The sequence below is a fragment of the Eucyclogobius newberryi genome, unplaced genomic scaffold (assembly GCF_026437365.1).
Source record: "Eucyclogobius newberryi isolate DKJ021-1_F unplaced genomic scaffold, fEucNew1.0.hap1 SCAF_5, whole genome shotgun sequence".
NCBI lineage: Eukaryota > Metazoa > Chordata > Actinopteri > Gobiiformes > Gobiidae > Eucyclogobius > Eucyclogobius newberryi.
This window is the reverse complement of record NW_027316167.1, coordinates 460,025-485,150: the sequence shown is the minus strand read 5'-3', so window position 1 is coordinate 485,150 and position 25,126 is coordinate 460,025. Positions and strand designations below refer to the sequence as shown.

The 25,126-nt window shown below is 46.9% G+C and overlaps 1 protein-coding gene and 1 long non-coding RNA gene across 4 annotated transcripts; both read right to left on the bottom strand.

The window, feature by feature from the left end:
- Positions 1-428: 428 nt before the first annotated feature.
- On the bottom strand, positions 429-2,160 carry LOC140381691 (uncharacterized). The gene is made up of 2 exons (XR_011931257.1): positions 1,565-2,160; positions 429-1,489 (listed from the first exon to the last, which is right to left on the bottom strand). It is a non-coding gene; the product is annotated as an uncharacterized lncRNA (long non-coding RNA).
- Positions 2,161-3,304: 1,144 nt separating this feature from the next.
- Positions 3,305-22,583, bottom strand: map1aa (microtubule-associated protein 1Aa). Of its 3 annotated transcripts, XM_072465789.1 has the most exons (7): positions 22,505-22,583; positions 21,418-21,555; positions 11,151-17,765; positions 8,802-9,065; positions 8,452-8,641; positions 5,165-5,409; positions 3,305-3,555 (listed from the first exon to the last, which is right to left on the bottom strand). In XM_072465789.1, exons 3-7 carry the CDS (start codon positions 17,601-17,603, stop codon positions 3,400-3,402), a joined length of 7,308 nt encoding a protein of 2,435 aa, XP_072321890.1. In that variant the 5' UTR covers positions 17,604-17,765; positions 21,418-21,555; positions 22,505-22,583; the 3' UTR covers positions 3,305-3,399. The 3 variants fall into 3 exon arrangements, 2 of the variants coding, with proteins under 2 accessions (XP_072321890.1, XP_072321891.1); XR_011931256.1 differs by lacking the exons at positions 3,305-3,555; positions 5,165-5,409; positions 22,505-22,583 and adding an exon at positions 6,009-6,085 and having other exon boundaries at positions 8,372-8,641; positions 21,418-21,547; XM_072465790.1 differs by lacking the exons at positions 3,305-3,555; positions 5,165-5,409; positions 22,505-22,583 and adding an exon at positions 6,009-6,085 and having other exon boundaries at positions 8,405-8,641; positions 21,418-21,547.
- Positions 22,584-25,126: the final 2,543 nt, after the last annotated feature.

Sequence of the window (25,126 nt, the reverse complement as noted above, 5' to 3'; positions counted from 1 at the left end):
CTGGGAGAGGACCCGAGCTTGAAAAAAAGGGACCACCCGCGGAGTGTGGGGTGAGAGTTTATATATACAGTGCAGAGCAAAAGTTTGGACACACTTACTATCATAATTGTAGATTCACACTGAAGCGACAAAACTATGAATTAAAACATGTGGAATTATAAACTTTAAAAAAAGTGTGAAACAACTGAAAACATGTCTTATATTCTAGGTTCTTCAAAGTATCTCCACCTTTAGCTTTGATCCTGCTTCACTCTTGAGCTTCCAGAGGTCGTCACCTGGAATGTTCTTGAAGGAGTTCCACTTCACTCTGCGGAGTGTCCAAACTTATGCTCTGCACTGAACATATGTCATATGCTCATGTCTATATGTTCCAAATAAAGACAAACTGTCATTCTACAACATGTGAAACAAATAATGACAAACACGGATTTAGTCTCATTCATGTTTTTAATATTAGATTAAGATGAAAGGCGTTCTATGATTATTACATTCTTTATATTAGGCTATAGGAGACAAGGAAGGAGGTGAGGAAAGAAAGGAGGCGAGGAAGGAAAGAAGGAAGGAGGTGAGGAAGGAAGGAAGGAGGTGAGGAAGGAAAGAAGGAAGCAACTCAAGAGTTAAGGAGTTAGGTGGGAGGAGTCAAAAAGAGTTAGGAGTTGGATGGGAGGAGTTAGGGGGAGGAGTCAGAAAGTGCAGAAGAAAAGGTGAGACTGAGACTGCGCTGACACGACACGAGTAATCCAAGTCTATGTTCACCAGAAGAGGCTCGGTCACAGGGGTCACAGGGGTCACAGGGGTCACAGGGGTCACAGGGGTCACAGGGGTCACAGGGGTCACAGGGGTCACAGGGGTCACAGAGAGTCAAACGATCGTGTTTCGAACATCTGACATACACGGGGAGGGCATCTGACACACTGCAGTATTGTTGAACCAAAAAGGCCAAACAAGAATAAATAATTTGTGATTTTAATAAATAAAGCGCTTTATTTGTAAATATTTTCTATCTTAATCTTTATTTCATATTAAATGAGGGTCAGGGCTTTTGAAACTGTGTCCTGGACTTTCCCTGTGACCGAGCGTTTTACAGACGTGCAGCCGGAGCGAGCAGAACATCTCAGAACCACACGAGCAGAACATCTCAGAACCACACGAGCAGAACATCTCAGAACCACACGAGCAGAACATCTCAGAACCACACGAGCAGAACATCTCAGAACCACACGAGCAGAACATCTCAGAACCACACGAGCAGAACATCTCAACTATAATAATTGTTATCATCATTGTAACACTATAATAATTATATTATTAATGACGTCGTCTGTTGTGCTTTTCTCAAACACCAGAAGCAAAGAAACATGAGCTAGAAAAGGTCCGCTCCAGTTTCATATTAACTAGATTCATTATCAGTATTTTAAATAAACTCTAACTATGAATTTAAACTATTATTTCAGCAAAGCTAAAGCAAAGATCATGTTTAAATCTGGGACTAAACCAGGACCAGGACCAGGACTAAACCAGGACTAAACCAGGACCAGGACCAGGACCAGGACCAGGACTAAACCAGGACCAGGACCAGGACCAGGACCAGGACCAGGACCAGGACCAGGACCAGGACCAGGACCAGGACCAGGACCAGGACCAGGACCAGGACCAGGACCAGGACCAGGACCAGACCAGGACCAGGACCAGGACCAGGACCAGGACCAGGACCAGGACCAGGACCAGGACCAGGACCAGGACCAGGACCAGGACCAGACCAGGACCAGGACCAGGACCAGGACCAGGACCAGGACCAGGACCAGGACTCAGGTCAGAGCGAGGATTAGTCCAAGACTAAATCTAAACCTATAGGGTTATGATAAATGTTATATTAAACTATTTTTGCAATATCATGTAATTTATATATTCAAATGTTCAAGTCAAGTCCAGGACTAAACCAGGACTAAACCAGGACTAAACCAGGACTAAACCAGGTCTAAACCAGGACTAAACCAGGACTAAACCAGGTCTAAACCAGGACTAAACCAGGACTAAACCAGGTCTAAACCAGGACTAAACCAGGACTAAACCAGGTCTAAACCAGGACTAAACCAGGTCTAAACCAGGTCTAAACCAGGACTAAACCAGGACTATACCAGGACTAAACCAGGACTAAACCAGGACTAAACCAGGACTAAACCAGGTCTAAACCAGGACTAAACCAGGACTAAACCAGGTCTAAACCAGGACTAAACCAGGACTAAACCAGGTCTAAACCAGGACTAAACCAGGACTAAACCAGGTCTAAACCAGGACTAAACCAGGACTAAACCAGGTCTAAACCAGGACTAAACCAGGACTATACCAGGACTAAACCAGGACTAAACCAGGTCTAAACCAGGACTAAACCAGGACTAAACCAGGACTAAACCAGGTCTAAACCAGGACTAAACCAGGTCTAAACCAGGACTAAACCAGGTCTAAACCAGGACTAAACCAGGACTAAACCAGGACTAAACCAGGACTAAACCAGGTCTAAACCAGGACTAAACCAGGTCTAAACCAGGACTAAACCAGGACTAAACCAGGACTAAACCAGGACTAAACCAGGACTAAACCAGGTCTAAACCAGGACTAAACCAGGTCTAAACCAGGACTAAACCAGGACTAAACCAGGTCTAAACCAGGACTAAACCAGGTCTAAACCAGGACTAAACCAGGACTAAACCAGGACTAAACCAGGTCTAAACCAGGACTAAACCAGGACTAAACCAGGACTAAACCAGGACTAAACCAGGTCTAAACCAGGACTAAACCAGGACTAAACCAGGACTAAACCAGGTCTAAACCAGGACTAAACCAGGACTAAACCAGGACTAAACCAGGACTAAACCAGGACTAAACCAGGACTAAACCAGGTCTAAACCAGGACTAAACCAGGACTAAACCAGGACTAAACCAGGACTAAACCAGGACTAAACCAGGACTAAACCAGGTCTAAACCAGGACTAAACCAGGACTAAACCAGGACTAAACCAGGTCTAAACCAGGACTAAACCAGGACTAAACCAGGACTAAACCAGGACTAAACCAGGACTAAACCAGGACTAAACCAGGTCTAAACCAGGACTAAACCAGGACTAAACCAGGACTAAACCAGGACTAAACCAGGACTAAACCAGGACTAAACCAGGACTAAACCAGGACTGGGACTGAAGATCTTCCACTGGGACTTCGTATGATTGAGATTCACGTCTTGTCTTTCTAACGATAGAACTTCAGATTGTTTTGTCTTATTTGAGTAGAACTTTCCACAAACTCTCTTTTAATTTCTTGGACTCTTGAGCACACGTTTGGATTGGACGAGAACCTCCTGAACTCGAGTGAAGTTCTGGCAGGTTCTGGTTGTGGATGTCTCTAGAACTCGATCTTGCAGGCGGGGAAGCTCTCGTCCTGCATGACCACAGTGGAGCTGGAGGCCAGGACCATGACGTTGAGGTCAGTCTGGAGCTGGTGGCTCTGCTGGTACCAGTCCCGGGTCACATCGGTGTCGTGGGTCGGGATCAGAGTCACCTGAGACCAAGAGAAGACCTTTAACATAAAGCTCACCAAACAAATGAAAATCAAACCAAGGTATAAACTCCAAAACAAACTTCTCGGTCCTCGGTCCAGTCCTCGGTCCTCGGTCCAGTCCTCGGTCCTCGGTCCAGTCATCGGTCCAGTCCTCAGTCCTCGGTCCTTGGTCCAGTCCTCGGTCATCTGTCCAGTCCTCGGTCCTCGGTCCAGTCCTCGGTCATCTGTCCAGTCCTCAGTCCAGTCCTCGGTCCTCGGTCCTTGGTCCAGTCCTCGGTCCTCGGTCCAGTCCTCGGTCCAGTCCTCGGTCCTCGGTCCAGTCCTCGGTCCTTGGTCCAGTCCTCGGTCCAGTCCTCGGTCATCGGTCCAGTCCTCGGTCATCGGTCCAGTCCTCAGTCCTCGGTCCTCGGTCCAGTCCTCGGTCCAGTCCTCGGTCCTCGGTCCAGTCATCAGTCCAGTCCTCGGTCATCTGTCCAGTCCTCGGTCCAGTCCTCGGTCCTCGGTCCAGTCCTCGGTCCTTGGTCCAGTCCTCGGTCCAGTCCTCGGTCCTTGGTCCAGTCATCAGTCCAGTCCTCGGTCATCGGTCCAGTCCTCGGTCATCGGTCCAGTCCTCAGTCCTCGGTCCTCGGTCCAGTCCTCGGTCCTCGGTCCAGTCCTCGGTCATCTGTCCAGTCATCAGTCCAGTCCTCGGTCATCGGTCCAGTCCTCGGTCATCGGTCCAGTCCTCGGTCATCGGTCCAGTCCTCAGTCCTCGGTCCTCGGTCCAGTCCTCAGTCCTCGGTCCTCGGTCCAGTCCTCGGTCATCGGTCCAGTCCTCAGTCCTCGGTCATCGGTCCAGTCCTCGGTCATCGGTCCAGTCCTCGGTCATCGGTCCAGTCCTCGGTCATCTGTCCAGTCATCAGTCCAGTCCTCGGTCATCGGTCCAGTCCTCCAGAATCTCTTCCAGTTTCTTTGGCTTCAATAGAAATGTGCCGTGATTATGTTTGTATTTGTTGATGTGTACTTGTTTTTTTATATTTAATTTGTTTCCAGACCCATCATCACATTGAATATGGAAATGGTTTGATCAAATACAATAAAACATCATCTGCAGCAGTTTTATGTTCTTGATTGTCTAATAAATTGGGCCAATAGTTCCAAATACAAAGGAAACATGAGGAGAGACCAGGCACAGCCCTGTCTGACCCCTCTGTCCAGAGTCAGTGGATCTGTCAAGTGACCATTGATTTTAATTCTTGATGTTGGACCATCGTAAAGAGCCTCAATATGTTTTATAATTCTATTTCCTGTGAAATCAAATCATTCATTTCTCCTCTTTTTAATTTCTTGTAGCATTTTAGGACCCCCCTTTATGACGTGATTTTCCTCCAGCAATTTTCATTTTTCCCTTTGTTTCTTTTTTTCTGAGGCTATGTCTATAATTTGTCCTCTCAAGACTGCTTTGGAAGCGTCTCAAAGGAAGCGGAGTCTCATTTTCCTCCAGATAAGTTGTACATTTTGTCCTTAAACAAAGGGTCATTAAGCAGCAGGCATTAAACCTGCTTCAGAGAGTTTAGATCTGGTCTGGGGTGTGGGGTCTCAGGTCTCGGGTCAAGCCCCTGGTCCTCACCTGCAGGTTGGAGCCCCAGCTGGCCTTGGCCTCCAGCAGATGGTCCAGAACTCGGCGGCTGGGTTCTCCACTGGCAGAGTCGTTCCCGCTCACCACGTAGTACGAGGCTCGAACACGCCTGAAGAACTCCTGGTCCACATTTTTAGCACTGCAGTGGTTTGGGATGTAGGCCAAGTCCACATAGACCGGGAACCCAGAACCAGGTCCAGATCCAAGCGAGGGACCAGAGACTGAGCGCTGAGAACCTGACAGAGGACAAGAGACAGAGGGCATTAGGACAAAGCAACAGGAAGTCTGGCCTCGTTCTTCTTCTAAAATCTCCTCCTGCCTCAACCAGAAATGAAAACTTTATGTTTTATTGTTAAAGTCACAGAAGGAAAAACAAGATCAGTCTAAAAGACAAACGCCATGGACACGGTTGAAGAAGAATAAAACAAATGCTCACGTGTTGGCATGGAAATGAAAACTGAGCCGACCCAGAACCAGAACTCTCTCTGGACCGGTCCAGAACCCTCTCTGCACCGGCCCAGAACCCTCTCTGCACCGGCCCAGAACTCTCTCTGGACCGGTCCAGAACCCTCTCTGCACCGGCCCAGAACCCTCTCTGCACCGGCCCAGAACCCTCTCTGCACCGGCCCAGAACCCTCTCTGCACCGGCCCAGAACTCTCTCTGGACCGGTCCAGAACCCTCTCTGCACCGGCCCAGAACCCTCTCTGCACCGGCCCAGAACCCTCTCTGCACCGGCCCAGAACTCTCTCTGGACCGGTCCAGAACCTTGATAGAAAAGGGGAGCGGCATCAGCTTCGGTTCATGAACTCATGTAAAACATGACACAAGAGTTCGTTCCTGCTTTAGTTCTGGTTCTTACTGGTTTTGTTCTAGTTGAGGTTCTGGTTCTTACTGGTTTTGTTCTTGTTGAGGTTCTGGTTTGTACTGGTTTTGTACAATGATGCAGAAACTAATAGTATATATATATATATAGTCCCTTTAATATAAGGGAGTGTCCACAGAGCCGCGGCGCACGGCCGAAACTGCCATGTTATTTTGTGCCGCGGCTCCTGAAACTGCTGCGCTATTTGACCGCGCCGTTTTAGACCCCGCCGGGTTAGGGTTAGGGTTAAGGTTAGCCATGAGGCAATATGGCAGTGCCCGCGGTTCCTGAAACTGCTGGGCCATTTGACCGCGCCGCGGCTCTGCAGCCACGGCCTTAATATAATTAAAATTATCATTAATATCATTCCTGTCCAGATTAACTTTCTTAGTTTTCCTTATTATTAAGTAACTGCTTACATATGTTCTATTAACATCTCTTTCAACTTAATTTACAACATTTTATATCAATTCTTAGTTACAAGGTGTGGTTGGAATTTAGGGAGAATCACTCATGAACCGTAGTGTGTTTCCTACGTGGCAAGCTTCTATGTCATGAACCGTAGTGTGTTTCCTACGTGGCAAGCTTCTATGTCATGAACCGTAGTGTGTTTCCTACGTGGCAAGCTTCTATGTCATGAACCGTAGTGTGTTTCCTACGTGGCAAGCTTCAAGGTCAAACATATTGTCTGATAAGGCCACGCACTGGGGGCTCTATCTCTGAAATACAGAACGTTTTAGACTCCTACTTCCTTCCACCTAAAGCCTTAATGAAATGGTCTCTCAATCTACTTCAAAAAACGACAAGTTTGTGGTGGTTTTGTTTTTTCGTTTATTTTGCCTTCTTAATTCTTTCCTTAATTTTTTTAGCCTCAGCACAGCATAATGCTGTAGTTTTTAATTCTTCATCTTTTTTCTTTGCCTTTTTTTAATCTTTCTTTTCAATTCAATACAGTGATCTCTCGCTATAACGTGGTTCACTTTTCGCGGTCTCGCTGCTTCGTGGATTTGCTTCATGCAGTGTGTTCTGCATTCTGATTGGCTAAACAGTCTCTCCGCGTCTTCTCTTCCTGTGTCAATAACGTTATGGATTCATATGCACACTTACGTTAAACCACTTGCCAAATTGAAGTTTGCGAGGCCGGTGAGAGCGGCGTGTGAGCTTCAATGTTTTATGGAGTATTTCATTGTATAATAACTGTAAAAAAATAAAGGTTTCTACTTCGCGGATTTCGCCCATTGCGGGTTCGTTTTGGAACGTGACCCCCGCGCTAAACGAGGGTTCACTGTAGTACTTTAAACGCTTAATTTTCTCTTTTCCCAATGTTTTAAGTAACTAATTGCTGTTATTCCATATTTAGCGTGCATACATTTTGCATCTCCCTCCAATTCTTCACCTAATTTTGAACAGCAATAACTTTTACAATTACCCATTTAAATGTTCTACATTTATTTATTTTATCTTCCGTCCTATTTTTGTTCCTCTCCGTAGACTAGGCAACACGGTTTTGGACTTCACCGGAAATGTTTTGGTCTCCCTCCACACCACCAGTACAGGTCACTATGAACCTTGGTTAGTTTTTTTGTGTCTTCTGTCAGCTTTTACAGACACAAATGGTTACCTTTAACTTCTGCATCAAAATCAAATACAGATTATTATATGTGATTTCAGGATGATACGTAACAAATTTAATACAATTACTTGTAGGCCCTTTTCCTTCAGTCATCATTAGTAACACACAAATATTCACATTCTCCTGGATAGCTGGAAACACTTTGTAGCTGGGTCTTGCCATCATACACACCACACAATCTTGATTATCAAACAGTTTCTGATGTTTAAATATCCTGATAGACTCACGGATGGTAAGCCATTACTATAAACTTCAGCAAGTTTTATTTTCTTTCCCACCACCTTTGACCAGGTTGTCTCTCATCTGGCTATCCAGTCAGATCTGGTGTATTGCACCACAGTTGCCCACACTCGATTCTGGAAACATAGTTTAAATTGGCAGCAGGAATGTTCTTATCTCACCATTTACCAGGCACATATTGAGTCCATATTGATAGCCCTCTGCTTTCTTTTTCTTTTGGAGTCCGTTATTGTGTCACAAAAGCCTTTGTTATTCTTTCAACCCGATTTTGAGCGTTACTTTCTTTTCTGGTCATCATTAGTCTCTGGAGACATCCACCAGAGACAGGTCACCAGCAGGAGAAGAACCACCACACTCAACACCAGTCCTCCTTTAATTCCCATACTAACGGTTCTATGGTCAAATATTACTTTCCCGGACCTTGTTAAGGTTCTGGTTCTTACTGGTTTTGTTCTAGTTGAGGTTCTAGTTCTTACTGGTTTTGTTCTTGTTGAGGTTCTAGTTCTTACTGGTTTTGTTCTTGTTGAGGTTCTAGTTCTTACTGGTTTTGTTCTTGTTGAGGTTGGACGAGGCGCGCGACATCTCGTCGTCTCTGTCGGAGGTTCTTGAGGCGCGTGAACTCTTCTCCAGATCCTTTTTCTTTGTCGAAGTTCCACTTCGAGGCATCGGCGACTTCTTGCGTCGAGCAGGCGACGAGCTGGACTTACTCGAGCCCTTCGTCAGCTTCTTCTTCTGAAAATGAGACACTATTTATAAAACACCGCCAGGAGGTTAAAGGTCAGACAAATGTGCAAACAAATACATCAGATCCTGAAAGCTGCACTTCTCAAACATAAAGCATTCATGAACCTTGGACACTGGTTCTGGGGACTCATGTACCCCTGAGGAGTACCTTGAGCACTTTGGTCTTGTCGTCGTCAGCTCCGGGCTTCTTCACCTCGGCTTGAGGCACACCCACGTCGGGGTCGACCATGCACACATCAGGGTGCGGCGGGCGTGGCGATAGATCAGATCTGGACACTGGAGGAGGATCGTAGCTGCGAGCCTTCTCCACAGAAATGTAGTCCTCCTCCTCCGACTCGGCGTTCGAGTCCGAGTTTCCAGATTCGTCTGATGTGGGGGGTGTGTCCTCGTTGGCCAGCAGACAGCCGCGCTCCTGAGAGTCAGCAAAGACATCAGGACATTTCACTAGATTCAGCTCATTTTCAAACTTCTGAGGGCCAAAAAGTACATTTGAACAGTTACCAAAACATTGTAATAACACTTCTGTTCTGTTGTAATAACACTTGTGTTGTAACGACACTTGTGTTGTAATAATAATAATAATAAATATAGCCGCAAACGGCGATGATCGGCCCTCGCCACGCCGCCGCCGCAAGAGGAGGGGGCGCTAACGCTTCCCAATTTACCTTTTATTACACCTACAGCTGAAACTGTGACACTGTCGCGTTTTCTCCCTTTTGCTTTACATATGAAGGGAAAAGTTTGCGGCTCCGCCACACAAAGTCCGTGACTCTTTTGATTGTCGACTCCTGAAGATGAGTCTCACCAAATTTCAGATTAATAGGGATAACGCCCTTGGAGGAGTTCGTAAAAGTATAAAGTGTCAGCATGTTCAAGTTTCGGAGATCTGGCGATTTCCCCATTGGAATAACATGGGAGGTTTCTGTCATCGAGGCTACGCCGTAACAAATGTGATATGGGTCTCATTGGCTTTTTTGATCGGGATGCCAAAATGGAATTTTTTTGCCAAATTTTGTAAAATTTCAAAAAAATTAACATTTTACCCTACATATAACACTTTATGTCACTCTGTAGGGGGCGCTTAATTTACTTTACTTAAAATAGGTTTAGGGCAAAGGGTTTGACAACTGATTCAAATTTGACGCAATTCGGATTTTATCTACGTAAACGGCAGCAAATTTAAAATTTGGGAAATTTCCTAAATTGTTGCTACAGTTTACCTAATTTACCAAATGCCCTGGGAGGAGTTCGTAAAAGTATGACATATGGAAAAACTCTCGAGTCATGCTTAGCAAATTTTGATCCAATATGGCCGACATTTGGTTGGGCGGACGGCGTTGCCGTACTAATATTTTTTACTTCTTCTCCATCTACCTCTGCGCCTTCAAGATTCTATTATCAGATTTTTTTTTGGCCATTTCCAATCTCTCAATGTATTTTTGGACATTTGGGGGCACGATTTTTAGAGGTGTGCAAATTTTTGTGACTTTTCGTCAATGTTCACTGGGTGAAAAATGGGGGGGTTGGTCCGGAGAAGAAAGAAGAATTTTCCGATGCGTAAAACAATGTTTCCCATTTTTCAAATATCATAAACTATACATTTTCGGAAAGCGCTCGCGCTTTCCTACCTCATGGTGTGGGTCCCTGGTCACTGACGGGTACTTTCATTCATTTTGAGTGGGCTCTGCCCACTTTGTGTTTTTGGCCCTCTATACAGTAATAATGTTCAATTTTTGCATTACATGTTTATATGAACGGAACGTGCAAGAGATGGAACGTATTCGTGAGCTACTTAGAGCAAACAAGCACTTTACATGGGGAAGACGACCGCCCATGTAAAGCGCTCGTTTAGTACGCACTTTTGCCTTTTACAACGGGCAAAGCAACGGGCATTAGTCTGCACGGGGCGTGCGTGAGGGAGGAGTGCGTTAGTGAGTGTTTGGAAGTGGGCGAGCACTTTGCGCTCGATTTCGTGCGCACCTTCGCAGCCGTGCTTTGCACGTCCTTACAGAACTAATAGGCCTCTCGCCAGCTTGTGGCGCTCGGGCCTAATTATAGAAAATGGTATTGAAAGATTGATTCTTACTTTTATAGTATTTTATACTCTTTACATGTTTATTCAGGCGTGGAGTTTAAATGTATATTTTAGATGCCGACCATAACTCTGGGATAGATATTTATAGAAATATTGCATATATTATATGCATATATTAAATATTGCATATTTTAAAGATGGCATATATTAAATATTGCATATATTAAATATTGCATATTTTAAAGATGGCATATATTAAATATTGCATATATTAAATATTGCATATATTATATGCATATATTAAATATTGCATATATTATAGGGTTAGATCTGGTGGTCAAAGGACATTTTCTTTTGGACTGTGAGACCCCCAGTGGCCGCTGAAGTCAACTACAACAGCATCTGCTAAGCAAAGGTCAGAATCATAAATTACATCTTCTTGACGCGTTTGGCTCCACCCACCTGTGGCGTCTTGATGCTCGTCTGTGCCTCCTCTTCCTCTTCCTCCTCATCTTCCTCGTCATCGCTCACAAACTGCCTCATGCTCGGGTTTATGAAGGACGGCGAGAGGTCGTGTTTGGCCGAGTATCCGGGCGACTTGCGGCTCGACGTTGCTCCCAGTTTGCACTCTTCATCGTCGCTGTCCTGCCGTCCGAAATACTCTGTGCTCTCTCTTCTCTTCTTCTCCCCAAAGCTCAGAGACAGGTCCTGTTTGCTTTGAGGGAACTCGGAGGTGAAGTACGTGGGCGATTTGTGGTCGCTGTAACTCGGCGGTGAGGCTTTCTGGGCGCTGACGTAGGACGCGGCTCCCTCCGTTTTGGACATGGACAGGGGCCTCGCGGGATGCTCTGGCTCCATCTCCACCTCTTCTTCAAACTCCTGACGGTAATGTGGAGGCGAGTTTCCGGGAACCATCATTCCCGTCTTGGACTTCACCTCCCACTCGAAGGTGGACTTGGACTCTTTGGACTCTGCTTTGGTCACGTCGGCAGGTTTAGCGGCGCTGAGCTCCGCCTTCTCTGCACTGGGGGCGGGGTCTTTCACTGGCCCTGGGCTGGTTTTGTGGATGATTTCCCTCATGTACGCGTCTTCAGCCTCCTCTTCCTCCTCGCTTGTGTCCGTCTCCTCAAAATAGTGCTTTCCTTCGGTATCGGGCCGCGGAGACGACGTTATTCCGAACAGAGCCGCACTCGCCGCTTCCTTTTCGGTCGAAACAAATTCCGCTTTCATATCTGTGTAAGAAATTCCACATCTTTCTTGCAAAGATTCCTTGGCTCCAAAACCTTCTGCAGATTCCAATCCAAACTCGTGTTGCTCCTTCAACGCATCTTTCTTTTTCTGTAATTCTTCGGGTGAAAATGAAGGGAATCCACCGTATTTTTCTTGCGATACATCCGCGGTGTAAACTCCGAATTCTCCCATTTTCAGTTTAGAAGTCGCTCCGAGTGCGCTAGTTTCCATCGACGGCAATCCGAACTTCTCTTTGGACGATTCCGATGTGTACAGCCCAAACTCCTCCGTCTTCTCCGGTTTGTAAAAGCACTCAGATTTCAGCTCCTTCACAGTCGTCTGCGTGGAAGATTTAGTCTCTTCTAAAACCTCCAGATAATCATCTTTAACTCGTTCTGAAGTCGGCGAATCGGACGCAGGAGTTTCCAAATCTTCTGCGAAGTGTCGGCTCGTGGTCATGGAGAGCGAGCCAGACGTGGAGGAGGAGTAGCTGTACGCCGAGGACGAAGAGTACGCCGCGGTGGAAGGATACGGGAAACTGGAATCTAATGTGGTTTTAATTTCAGGTGTTTTTTGCTTGTTAAACTCCTCGAAATCGTCTTTTTCTTGACTTTTCATGTCCACTTCAGTCGGCAAAGATGAAGTGGTGAATCCAGAAGAGATGGAAGATTTTTCACTAAAAGCTAGCTTGGTTTCCTTTTCTTTTTGGTCTTGTGAAAATCCAAAATCTTTCATTTTGAATGTATCTGTTGAAGGTTTTCCAAATTCAGCTTCTTTGAGCCCAAATTGGACTTTGTCCTTGTCTTTTTTAGATTCTAAAGATTTTGTTGCTTCGGCTGATTTGACATCTTTATCTAAGCGTTTACCGTCATCTTCCGTGCTACTCTCTGCTTTGTTGTCTACTTTGTGAGAATACCCAAACGCCGAGGAGAAACCACCGTAACTTGAAGCATCTGGTTCAGATTTTTGGTCAAATTTAACTGAAATTCCAAAATCGGATGCAGCCGGTTTGTTTTTCTCTCCAATATTAAAATCGTGATCGTCTTTGCTTGTTTCAGATCTGCTTGCAGTTTCAGATCTGCTTGCAGTTTCAGATCTGCTTGCAGTTTGGTCGGATGTTGGGGACACGGCGGTTTTGCTTGTCATGTCAGTTTTTGTGGTTTCTTGTTCTTTGGATTGAGTTTCCTGAATTCCACTTTTGCTCATGAATTCCACTTTACCAATGATATTTTTATTATCGGACATTTTCTCATCTTTTTCTTTGTTCGTGTCCATTTTCTCTTCTGATTCTGCTTTTCCCTGGCTGTTGTATCCGTATCCCGCAAATGAAACGATAAACTCGGGTCCGCTCGGGTCAAATCCAGTTGGAGAGGGACTTTTGGACGAACTTTTGGACTCACATTTAACTTCTTTTTCAGACATTTCTTTGGCTCCTTTCTCCACGTCTTCCTCCTCCGTCTCCTCCTCCTTCTCCTCCTCCTCCGATTCCGTCTCGACGTCATCGTAATCCTCCTCGTCCTTTGCCGTTAATTTGCGTAAATCCACCTCCAAACTCTGCTGGAATCTTTCGGTTCTGTCAGAACTCAGCGACGTGGCGGACAGCTCCGGTCTGTCGGCCATCGATGGGAAACTTCTCACCCTCACCTCCTCGTAGTCTTTATTGTCGTCCTTCTTAGCGTCATATCTTTCGTCTGTTTCTTGCCTGAAAGAGTCGGATTCCATGGAGCTGTAGCTAAACGTTTTGCCAACTACGTACGGCGTGTCCTGTCGTGTGTAGATCTCAGACTTTTTCACTTTTTCAGGAAAATTGCTCAGCCCAAAACTGACACATTTTTCTTCATCTTTTTTGTTCTCGTTCTCGACAAAATCATCTTCATCATCTGAATGTTTCCGCTTCTTTTCTTTCTTTCCGTTAGAATCCTCGTCCAGAAAACAGCCCTCTTTGGCCTCCATAAGTTTGGCTTTCACCGTCGGCTGTAGCTCCTTCTCGTCGTAGAATTGCTCCTCTTCTTCCTCCTCTTCTGATTCTGATTCGCCAGACGCTTCGAGCGCTCCAATGTAGGACGTGCTGTCGGAGATGGTCACCGATTTTTCGCCTTTTTCCGCTTCGGTTTTGCAGAAGGGCTTGTCATCGGTGGGAGAGGCGAGTTTGACCGTGCTGTCGTCGGGACTCAAACAGCGGTCGTCGCTGTCTCGACTGAAATCCAACCCCGGCATGGAGGGAGAGACTGGCGACTTGGGCATGGAGGGAGAGACTGGCGACTTGGGCATGGAGGGAGAGACTGGCGACTTGGGCATGGAGGGAGAGACTGGCGACAGTGATCCAGGAGAAACGCCCACTTCCTGTTGAGGCTTTGAAGTGAAATCCGGCACATTTTGTTGCTTCGCATCAAATTTAGGAAAATCCGGCTTTGAAACATCTTCTTTTGGTTTAAAAACGTCATATTTAGGGGGGAAACTTTCCACGGCTTCATATTTTGGAGGCGACTCTGGTTTTGTTGCATCCTCTTTCTCTTGTTTTGGTTTAAAATCTGTTTTTGTCATGGACGTTGGCTCGACTTGTTTAGGAGAAGACAGTTTCAAAGTGTCTTCTTTTTCCTGTTCTGGTTTACAATCGTCCAGTTTGAGCAGGAAACTTTGCTCAACTTCATATTTTGGGGGTGAAGCTGGTTTTGCCCAGTCTTCTTTTTCAGATTTTGGTTTGAAATTGTCTATTTTTTGCGTGAAACTTTGTTCTGACTTATATTTAGGAGAGGCGAGTTGCGCAGAGTCCTCTTTGTCTTTTGTCGCTGTGAAGTCGCCGAGCTTTGCAGGAAAACTAGACTCTGCTTGTTTGGGAGGAGAAGACGGCGCGGGACCGTGATCGTATTGAGGAGAGACTGCTTTAGTCAGACCTGATTTTTCAGAAAAATTGTCTACTTTTTCCAGTTCGTCTTTAGATTTTAATTCAAATTCGTTGAGTTTTGGAGGAGAACCAGGTTCGAACACATCTTTCTCCAGTTTTGGTGTTGAAATATCCTCTTTCTTGAAACTGTCGCCTTTGTCTTCTTTCGGTTTAGGCGGGAAATCTTCTACTTTTGGAAGGAAACTTTCTTCTTTCTCTGGTTGTTTTGACAAAAGTATTTCAGATTCTGGTTTTGAAGGCGGACTGGTCTTCCCTGCACTGTCCTTGGCCAGTTGAAAAGACAAATCCTGTTTTTCGACCTTGATTGCTTCGTCTTTTTGCGTTTTTGGCAGGAATCCCTCTTCTTCCAAAGATTTGGGAGTGTGCGTGGGTTTAGCTTCTTGCTCTTGTTTGGTTTTCAGTTCGTATCCTTCCTGAAGTTTTCCCAGTGGAATGTCGACGTTGGGCGTTTCGTCTTCCTCCTCCTCATCCTCCTCTTCCTCTCTACCCCTGGTGTCCATCTCTGGAACTACAGGCTCATCTGACGAAGGAGACTTAAAGCATTTATCATCTTCTAACGAGGACGTGGGCGAAATCGTCCCGGCGGAATGTAAGTAGTCTTTAGCAAGGGCCGATTTGGTGAGTTGGTTGTTTGTTTCCGTTTGCTGTGTCGCCGCGATGTACGACTGGTCTTCGGTTGCGAATGACGAGAGTTTGTCGTATTCTGTGATCGACGTGGCGGAGGAAACGTGCTCCTCTTCCGCTAACGGCGCTGAGATGACGACGGGATATGGCGCTAGCTCCGGCTCCTGCGGCAGAAACGGAAAGGCTTTGGGTTTGGCGTCTTTCAGCTCTTTGACGCCGTGGATTGAGTCGAAACTTCCCGGGATGTCGGGGACACAAACCTCTCCCACGTCGTAGCTCAGGAGTCTGTCCTCCGTCTCCTCGTGGATCTCCTCCTCGTCCGAGATCGTCTGCTCTGTCTCGGAATAACCTGGAATGGTTTCGTCTTGAATGTACGAAAACTGGTCAGACTTCAGCAGCTCCTTCTCCTCTGCTTTTCCTTTGAGCAGCTCCGCCTCCTCGGTGCCCTCCACCTCCGCTTTCTCAATCACATCTTCATCCTCTGAACTCTCGCTCTTCTTCACAAACTTCTCCTCCTTCCTTTCCTCTTTTCCCTTTCTCTGCTCATCCTTCTTCTCCTCCTTCACCTCCATTTTAGGACTCTCCTGTTCACACACTGCGGCGGTTATGCCTTCCTCCTGCTTCAGTGCCTCAAAGTCTTGAGTTAAATCTTCAGGCGAGGAAACAGCGGACCGATCGACTTTCACATCTGCTGCTTTCTGCACTTCATCTGTCACTTTCTTCTTTTTCTTGATGATCTTTTTCTCTGCTCCATCCTCCTTGGCCGCCTTGTTTTTGTCCGTCCTGGGTTTGGCCTGCGTTTTAGCTTTGTGCAGCGTCTTCCTCACCTCCGGAGTGAGCGGCTTCAGGTCGGGTTTGGTGATTTTGCGAAGCTCCGGTTTCTTCTCCTCTTTCACCTTCTTTTTCACCTCTTTCTTCTCGTCTTTTTTCACTTTATCTTTCTTTTCATCTTTGTCCTTTTTGTTTTTATCCTCTTCCTTCTTTTTCAGCTTCTCTTCATCCTTTTTCTTCTCAGTTTTGGAGGCAATCTTGCTCTTCTCCACCTCTGTGTTCTTCTTCTGTTTGCTCGCTTTGGAACTGGGCTTCTCCTTCTTCTCGACTTTATCTTCTTTGGCGATCTCCGGCTTCACTTCCTTCTCCTCCTCCTGACTTGTTGATTCTTTCTTCGGTTTTGGTTTTGGGGAAGACTTCAGACTCTCTTTGCTGTCGGTCCGAGAGCGCATCTTGGTTTGTTTGAGAACGGGAGGAGGTGTCCCAGTCGCAATGTCCTTCTGCGTTGCCACCGGGAATCGCAGAAAGTCCAAATGTTTGAGCTTCTCCAAACCTTCGAATATTTTGTTTTGTGGTGCATTCCCAGGGAACAGCACTCGGACAATCTTTTCCGTTGGTTTGTGCGGGATCCAAACGATGAGAGCCGTCACTGAAGTTAAATATGGAACAGAGATCTCTGCCTCTTTCCCGTTGGCCAGAGTGATCCCTGTTTTGGCCTTGCTGTTCCCGGCCCATTTCTGCATCAAAAACTGCATCTCTTTGCTCTCCTTCACCGGGTTCAGGACGTACATGTCCAGCTTTCCCACTCCCAGTTTGTGGAACAGTGTGATGGGTTCGATAGTGTTGCTGACGACGCGGTGCAGAGGTTCTGGTGTGATTCCTAACTTGTTCAGATACTGCAGAGTCAGCGAAGCCTCCTCTATGCTGCGTTTAGCTTTTAGCGTGGACTCCGGGGTGCGCAGCTTCTCCGGAACGTTAAAGAACACGATGCCCAGCTCCGGGGAGATCAGATTCTTGGTCCAGTCTCCGTTATTGCCCTGGTTTTTCTCCTCCTCCTCCTTCTCGGCAATTTTTCTCTGGAACAAGCCGTTGATTCCCGGTAAGTTGTCGGCTCCGATGTGCGTGAGGAGCACCGAGTCGATCCGATCCAGGTGACGCACCAGTTTCCAGAAGCAGGATTTGCGATCGGAGCCGCCATCGACTAAGATGTTGAAACCATTGACGGCAAAAAGAGCAGAGTCGCCTCGTCCCCCGGGAAAGATGTAGCAGCACGGTTTGGAAAGCTTCAGGAAGCCGCCTGAATTCGGAGGTTCCAGCAACTCAAACGGAGAGGGAACGTCCACCGTTTCCGAGACGTACTCCGTGAATTCCGTAACTCCGTCCATCTCTGCGTTTTGAGGCGTCGATGACGAGTCGGGAACGAGGCGGATTTCCACGTGAGAAGAAAGAGGATCGTTGTTCTGGAGGAGAGAGGTCCACTCGGGGTCGGAAGGAGCAGAGATAGTGAGTTTGACAGGAGCAGAAGACTCAGAGAGGACCTCGTAAACCTGAGAGAAAGAGAAGAGAGAAGAGGAGAGGAGAGGAGAGAGGAGAGAGGAGAGAGAGAAGAAGAGAGAGAAGAGAGAGGAGAGAGAAGTGGAGAGAGGACAGAGGAGAGGAGAGAGGAGAGGAGAGAGGAGAGAGAGAAGAAGAGAGAGAGGAGAGAGGACAGAGAGAAGAGGAGAGAGAGAAGAAGAGAGAGGAGAGAGGAGAGAGAAGACAGGAGAGAGGAGAGGAAAGAAGAGAGAAGAGGAGAGAGAGGAAAGAAGAAAGAAGAGGAGAGGAGGGAGAGGAGAGAGAGGAGAGGAGAGAGAGAAGTGGAGAGAGGACAGAGGAGAGGAGAGAGGAGAGGAGAGAGGAGAGAGAGAAGAAGAGAGAGAGGAGAGAGGACAGAGAGAAGAGGAGAGAGAGAAGAAGAGAGAGGAGAGAGGAGAGAGAAGACAGGAGAGAGGAGAGGAAAGAAGAGAGAAGAGGAGAGAGAGGAAAGAAGAAAGAAGAGGAGAGGAGGGAGAGGAGAGAGAGGAGAGGAGAGAGAGAAGTGGAGAGAGAGGAGAGAGGACAGAGAGAAGAGGAGAGAGGACAGAGGAGAGGAGAGGAAAGAAGAGAGAAGAGGAGAGAGAGGAGAGGAGAGAGAGAAGAGGAGAGAGGAGAGGGAAGAAGAGGGGAAAGAAGAGAAAGAGAGAAGTCAACATTTGCCTATGACAGAAAAGGTTTCAACTGGACACTGTTTTTAAAATTGAGTCATTTTCAATCTGAAGGTTCTGAGCCACATTAGCCCCGCCCACCTGTATACAATGAGATGTTGTACTCATTCAAGCTGCTCCCACCCACCCATGTAACCCCACCCACTTATGTTAACCCCACCCACTCATGTTAACCCCACCCACCCATGTTAACCCCACCACCCATGTTAACCCCACCCACCCATGTTAACCCCACCCACTCATGTTAACCCCACCCACCCATGTTAACCCCACCACCCATGTTAACCCCACCCACCCATGTTAACCCCACCACCCATGTTAACCCCACCCACTCATGTTAACCCCACCCACCCATGTTAACCCCACCACCCATGTTAACCCCACCCACCCATGTTAACCCCACCCACTCATGTAAACCCCACCCAGCCATGTTAACTTTCAGACTGCCAGGAGCACAGGCCGAGGTGGTGGTGTGGCAGTGATCTCACACTCAAGCGACTCATGAGCCCTAAAACTAACAATGCATTTCACTCATTTAAAGCCTCATGTGTCAATCACATGTCCAAATATGAAAAACCAAAAGGAGTTTTGTTCATAGTTATCTACCGACCTCCTGGTCCCTACTCAGAGTTTTTAACAGAGTTTTCTGACTTTATATCAAACTTAGTGTTAGCCTGGGATAAAATAGTTATAGTTGGAGACTTTAATATCCACGTGAACATGAGTGATGACGCTCTCAGTAATGCCTTCAGCGCCTTGTTAGACAGCATTGGTTTCACTCAGAATGTAAATAAACCGACTCACACTCACAAGAACACTCTGGATCTTGTCCTAACGTATGGAACAGAGATTAGTGACCTCATTGTCCTCCCTCAAAACCCTATATTGTCAGATCATTTCCTAATTACCTTTCAGTTTATTCTTAAAGATCATCCAGTCCCACAAAATAAAGTTATAATGAAAAGGACAATAAAGTTCAAAGAAATAATAGTGATATTCAGTGACATGTCATGTGATCCTGCTGAGAACAGCTTTAGTCCAGGGTAAATGACTAATCTGACCACTTGACCATGAATTCTCTGAAGTCTGCACTTGATGTTGCAGCTCTGTTAACCTGTTTCCATCCACCTCTTTGGTCCTGTGCACAAAGGTCAGACCCAAAGTCATTGCTTCTTAAAGAGGATGTTACGTTCCACATGTGAGTGTGATGCATCATGGGAAAGCTTAGGCCTTCTAGTTTCTGCAGATGTGCACATGTCACACTGTCAGGGCTTCAGAACTCACACTACAGAAGCACAAACATGAACAAAACATCCTTTTTTTAGTCTCGTCTGAATATTGTCCATTTGTAAAGGTCCTAAAGACAGACTTCATTGTGTTTATGCTGTTCACTGCACATGCTGTTGTCATGACAACAACTGTGTACAGTTTCACATCTCTAGAACAGAAGCATTTTGGTGCTTTGACCTTTTTGTATCAAAAAGTATATTCAAGTGATCCAAATATGGGCCAAACTGTTTTATTACAGTTTTAGCTCCTTTATGATCATAAAACATACATGTTGATGTTTTGTAGAACCACTAATACTATTATAACTGCTAAAAATAGAATAGGGACAATTCTGTGTGAATAAACCCTTAAGCTGAACAAATCTGAACACGTTGCTCCAGCCGCTTTGGGCGCCTCGGGCGCTCAAAGCGTCGAGAGCGTATGAAAACGCACCAATCGCACCGCAAAAACGAAGAAATGGCGCCGCGGGAAACGCACTACGCGCTCGACGCGCGTTTACATAGACTTTGAATGTAAACTGGACACTTCGGCCGCCGCGGCGTGGAGGCCCCTTTAGTCCTGTCTGCTACGCCACTGTTAGCAGTAGCTAAGGACTAAAAACAAAGATGTATGCGCGGGTCGGAAGCGGCGCATTTTTTTACTCCGGAGGCTGTAAAAAACAAACCCGTGGACAGAAAAAATCGTGGATGGTCTCATTCTGTAGGAAACAGTCTGAGGAAGAGATCGATGCCAAACACCATCTTATAAGTCAAACAGGTCATTTGTTATAAATATCTGGAAATGTGAAAACTTCAGTAAAAATACAAGTGTATATTGTTGTTCATGTTCTTTATGGACAAACTGAGACAAGAATGAACAGAATTAAAGCCGTTTCCTCCGTCATAAACACAAACAGGACATGAGTTTGTCAAAGTTGAGACTTTCTCACAAACTATTGGCAATTGCTTCTTGGGGCAAATTATTCAATGTAAATCAATGACATATTTGTTTTGTTGAGAAAATAATCTTTAAAATGATGTATAACTTATGGTATTGACCAGGAAATAAAAGTGATGATGTAAGAGAATATTTGTAATATGTCTCTAAAAGCACAGTAGGAGGTAGAGCTCCTGTCCATGTTAAAGAGACCGACACAGTCTCTTATGGCTCATGGTCAGGCCAGTTAGGAACAGAAATATAAAACTATACTAAACTATAGTGTCTGTTCATTGTCTTTTCTTCTTCTCCTACAGACACATCCATGACCTGTGGATCCAGATGATCCTGGGAAACGTTCTCTACTCCAGATGAACGGTTCTTCCTCTGCCTGGAAGAACTGGTTCTCCTCCTGAAGAACTGGTTCTCCTCCTGAGTGGCTCCAGCTCCACTTTTCCTGGCCCAGAAGGAGGGTCTAAGGACAGAAGGAGGGTCTAAGGACAGAAGGAGGGTCTAAGGACAGGGGACCCTGGGACATTGCTTAGTCCCTATGAGGCGACGGCTGTTCACTTCCTCTGAGACTGTGAGTTGCTCCAGTGACAGACTTCTTTTGTGATAAATAAGTACTATTCTTAGTGTCAGTAGTAATAGTAGTAGTAATAGTAGTAGTAATAGTAGTAGTAATAGTAGTAGTAATAGTAGTAGTAATAGTAGTAGTAAGAGTAGTAGTAATAATAGTAGTAGTATTTACCTCTGCAGAGTGCAGTATCTCCCTGAGGCGGCTCCCTCCAGTGGCTCCTGTCTGTAACTGCACCTGTCCTCGCTCTGAGCTCTGTCCACTCAGAACCAGCAGCTTCCACTGGGAGGCGTCAGTGAGCAGAGAGCGAACCTGCAGGAACACACAGTCATCTCCCCCTCCTCCTCCTCCTCTCCTCCCCTCTCTCCTCCCCCTCCTCACCTCTCGGTGGGTGGACTCCTCCCCTCTCTCCTCCCCCTCCTCACCTCTCTGTGGGTGGACTCCTCCCCTCTCTCCTCCCCCTCCTCACCTCTCTGTGGGTGGACTCCTCCCCTCTCTCCTCCCCCTCCTCACCTCTCGGTGGGTGGACTCCTCCCCTCTCTCCTCCCCCTCCTCACCTCTCTGTGGGTGGACTCCTCCCCTCTCTCCTCCCCCTCCTCACCTCTCTGTGGGTGGACTCCTCCCCTCTCTCCTCCCCCTCCTCACCTCTCTGTGGGTGGACTCCTCCCCTCTCTCCTCCCCCTCCTCACCTCTCTGTGGGTGGACTCCTCCCCTCTCTCCTCCCCCTCCTCACCTCTCTGTGGGTGGACTCCTCCCCTCTCTCCTCCCCCTCCTCACCTCTCTGTGGGTGGACTCCTCCCCTCTCTCCTCCCCCTCCTCACCTCTCTGTGGGTGGACTCCTCCCCTCTCTCCTCCCCCTCCTCACCTCTCTGTGGGTGGACTCCTCCCCTCTCTCCTCCCCCTCCTCACCTCTCTGTGGGTGGACTCCTCCCCTCTCTCCTCCCCCTCCTCACCTCTCTGTGGGTGGACTCCTCCCCTCTCTCCTCCCCCTCCTCACCTCTCTGTGGGTGGACTCCTCCCCTCTCTCCTCCCCCTCCTCACCTCTCTGTGGGTGGACTCCTCCCCTCTCTCCTCCCCCTCCTCACCTCTCTGTGGGTGGACTCCTCCCCTCTCTCCTCCCCCTCCTCACCTCTCTGTGGGTGGACTCCTCCCCTCTCTCCTCCCCCTCCTCACCTCTCTGTGGGTGGACTCCTCCCCTCTCTCCTCCCCCTCCTCACCTCTCTGTGGGTGGACTCCTCCCCTCTCTCCTCCCCCTCCTCACCTCTCTGTGGGTGGACTCCTCAGTGGGGTTGACTAGGACAACAGTCTCCAGGACATGGCTGCTGAAGGACAGTGTCCTCTGACCTGGAAACAAAACACAAACAATGATGTCTTAAAGACATTTTTCTTTTTCAGAGGTTTTATGAACTGGGGATGAGAGCAAGGAAGGACATGCGGCAAACTGTCGAGAGACAAATCTGGATGAGACACTCGGTCCTTTCCTCGTCTCCTCTCTCCTTCTCTACTTTCTCATTGTCTCCTTGTCTCCTTTCCTCCTTCCTGGTGTCCACAGCTGTTATGTGCTGTGATTTGCCGTTGCCGTGGAGACAATCAGCTGTTCCACTGACCCAGTCTGAGTCCGACGCAATGCAGCATTTCATTGCACCAGCACCACGCCCCCAAAACCAGGTCTGAACCAGGTCTGAACCAGGACTAAACCAGGACTAAACCAGGACTAAACTAGGACTAAACCAGGTCTAAAACAGGACTAAACCAGGTCTAAACCAGGTCTAAACCAGGACTAAACCAGGTCTAAACCAGGACTAAACTAGGACTAAACCAGGTCTAAACCAGGACTAAACCAGGTCTAAACCAGGTCTAAACCAGGACTAAACCAGGTCTAAACCAGGACTAAACCAGGACTAAACCAGGACTAAACTAGGACTAAACCAGGTCTAAACCAGGACTAAACCAGGACTAAACCAGGACTAAACCAGGTCTGAACCAGGTCTGAACCAGGACTAAACCAGGACTAAACCAGGACTAAACTAGGACTAAACCAGGACTAAACCAGGACTAAACCAGGACTAAACCAGGACTAAACCAGGTCTGAACCAGGTCTAAACCAGGACTAAACCAGGACTAAACCAGGACTAAACCAGGACTAAACCAGGTCTGAACCAGGTCTAAACCAGGACTAAACCAGGTCTAAACCAGGACTAAACCAGGACTAAACCAGGACTAAACTAGGACTAAACCAGGTCTAAACCAGGACTAAACTAGGACTAAACTAGGACTAAACCAGGTCTAAACCAGGTCTGAACCAGGTCTAAACCAGGACTAAACCAAGACTAAACCAAGACTAAACCAGGACTAAACTAGGACTAAACCAGGACTAAACCAGGACTAAACCAGGTCTAAACCAGGTCTGAACCAGAGACAGAGCCAGGGTGAACTCTGGCTAAACAGGAGACAGAAAGTATTAAAATAGATGATGTATTGATCCTTTAAGAGTGTTTTACAAAAACATGTTAAACTCGCCCTGATTCAACAGAAGAAGAACTGAACATCCAAAGAAACTAAATCGTGGAACATTTCAATTAACATAAAGTCGGCCAAATTTGTCCATTTCCAAATGAAGTCTGAATGTCATTTTCTCCATATGCCTGATGTCTGTTCCTCTCTCAGTCCAGTCCTTGATCATTGATGATGTTTGTGTCCATTTCTTTGTGATGGACTTTGGTCCAGGGCAAGAGTTTTGAGGCCCTAGTTCATAGTTCATGCTCCTGTTTTATGACATGATCAGGAACAAAAAACACACTTTGGACATTTCGGCGACATTTTGAATGACCCACAATCTGTCCAGAAAAGGACAATGTGAAGTGTCTCCTCCCATTCTCTGAGATGCTCCTCCCATTCTCTGAGATGCTCCTCCCATTCTCTGGGAGGCTCCTCCCATTCTCTGAGATGCTCCTCCCATTCTCTGGGAGGCTCCTCCCATTCTCTGAGATGCTCCTCCCATTCTCTGAGATGCTCCTCCCATTCTCTGAGATGCTCCTCCCATTCTCTGGGAGGCTCCTCCCATTCTCTGAGATGCTCCTCCCATTCTCTGAGATGCTCCTCCCATTCTCTGAGATGCTCCTCCCATTCTCTGAGAGGCTCCTCCCATTCTCTGAGATGCTCCTCCCATTCTCTGAGATGCTCCTCCCATTCTCTGAGATGCTCCTCCCATTCTCTGAGAGGCTCCTCCCATTCTCTGAGATGCTCCTCCCATTCTCTGAGATGCTCCTCCCATTCTCTGGGAGGCTCCTCCCATTCTCTGAGATGCTCCTCCCATTCTCTGAGAGGCTCCTCCCATTCTCTGAGATGCTCCTCCCATTCTCTGGGAGGCTCCTCCCATTCTCTGAGATGCTCCTCCCATTCTCTGAGATGCTCCTCCCATTCTCTGGGAGGCTCCTCCCATTCTCTGAGATGCTCCTCCCATTCTCTGGGAGGCTCCTCCCATTCTCTGAGATGCTCCTCCCATTCTCTGGGAGGCTCCTCCCATTCTCTGGGAGGCTCCTCCCATTCTCTGGGATGCAGCTAAAGCAGGTTTGAGGGGCAGAGTTATTGCTGTCGCCAGAAATAAACAAAGGCAGAAAAAATGAAACGATTTACAACAAACTGAAGCTGCTGAAAACAAAGATCCTCAAATGACACAGGGAATAAAAAAGACAAAGTGTGAGATTAATGACCCAAAGGAAGTCATAAAAAATGCTCTTCACCAAACAAAATATATAGTGGATAAAAATTCTCAAAATTATTAGTTTGGAAGTTTAGAAAACAGCAGGAAAAGAGAACTGTTCAAAAAATATGAGATCAGCAGAATAATGTCATTTTTACCAAAGAAAACCAAATAAAATCA

What these genes read in the sequence shown, in the direction of transcription:
- map1aa (XM_072465789.1), bottom strand. Translation starts at nt 17,603, where the DNA reads ATGGACGGAGTTACGGAATTCACGGAGTACGTCTCGGAAACGGTGGAC. An exon ending in CGAGCATCAAGACGCCACAG is followed by an intron (nt 9,066 to 11,150) that starts GTGGGTGGAGCC and finishes GCTGACTCTCAG; the next exon opens with GAGCGCGGCTGTCTGCTGGC. An exon ending in CCTCAACAAGAACAAAACCA is followed by an intron (nt 5,410 to 8,451) that starts GTAAGAACTAGA and finishes GTCCTCTGTCAG; the next exon opens with GTTCTCAGCGCTCAGTCTCT.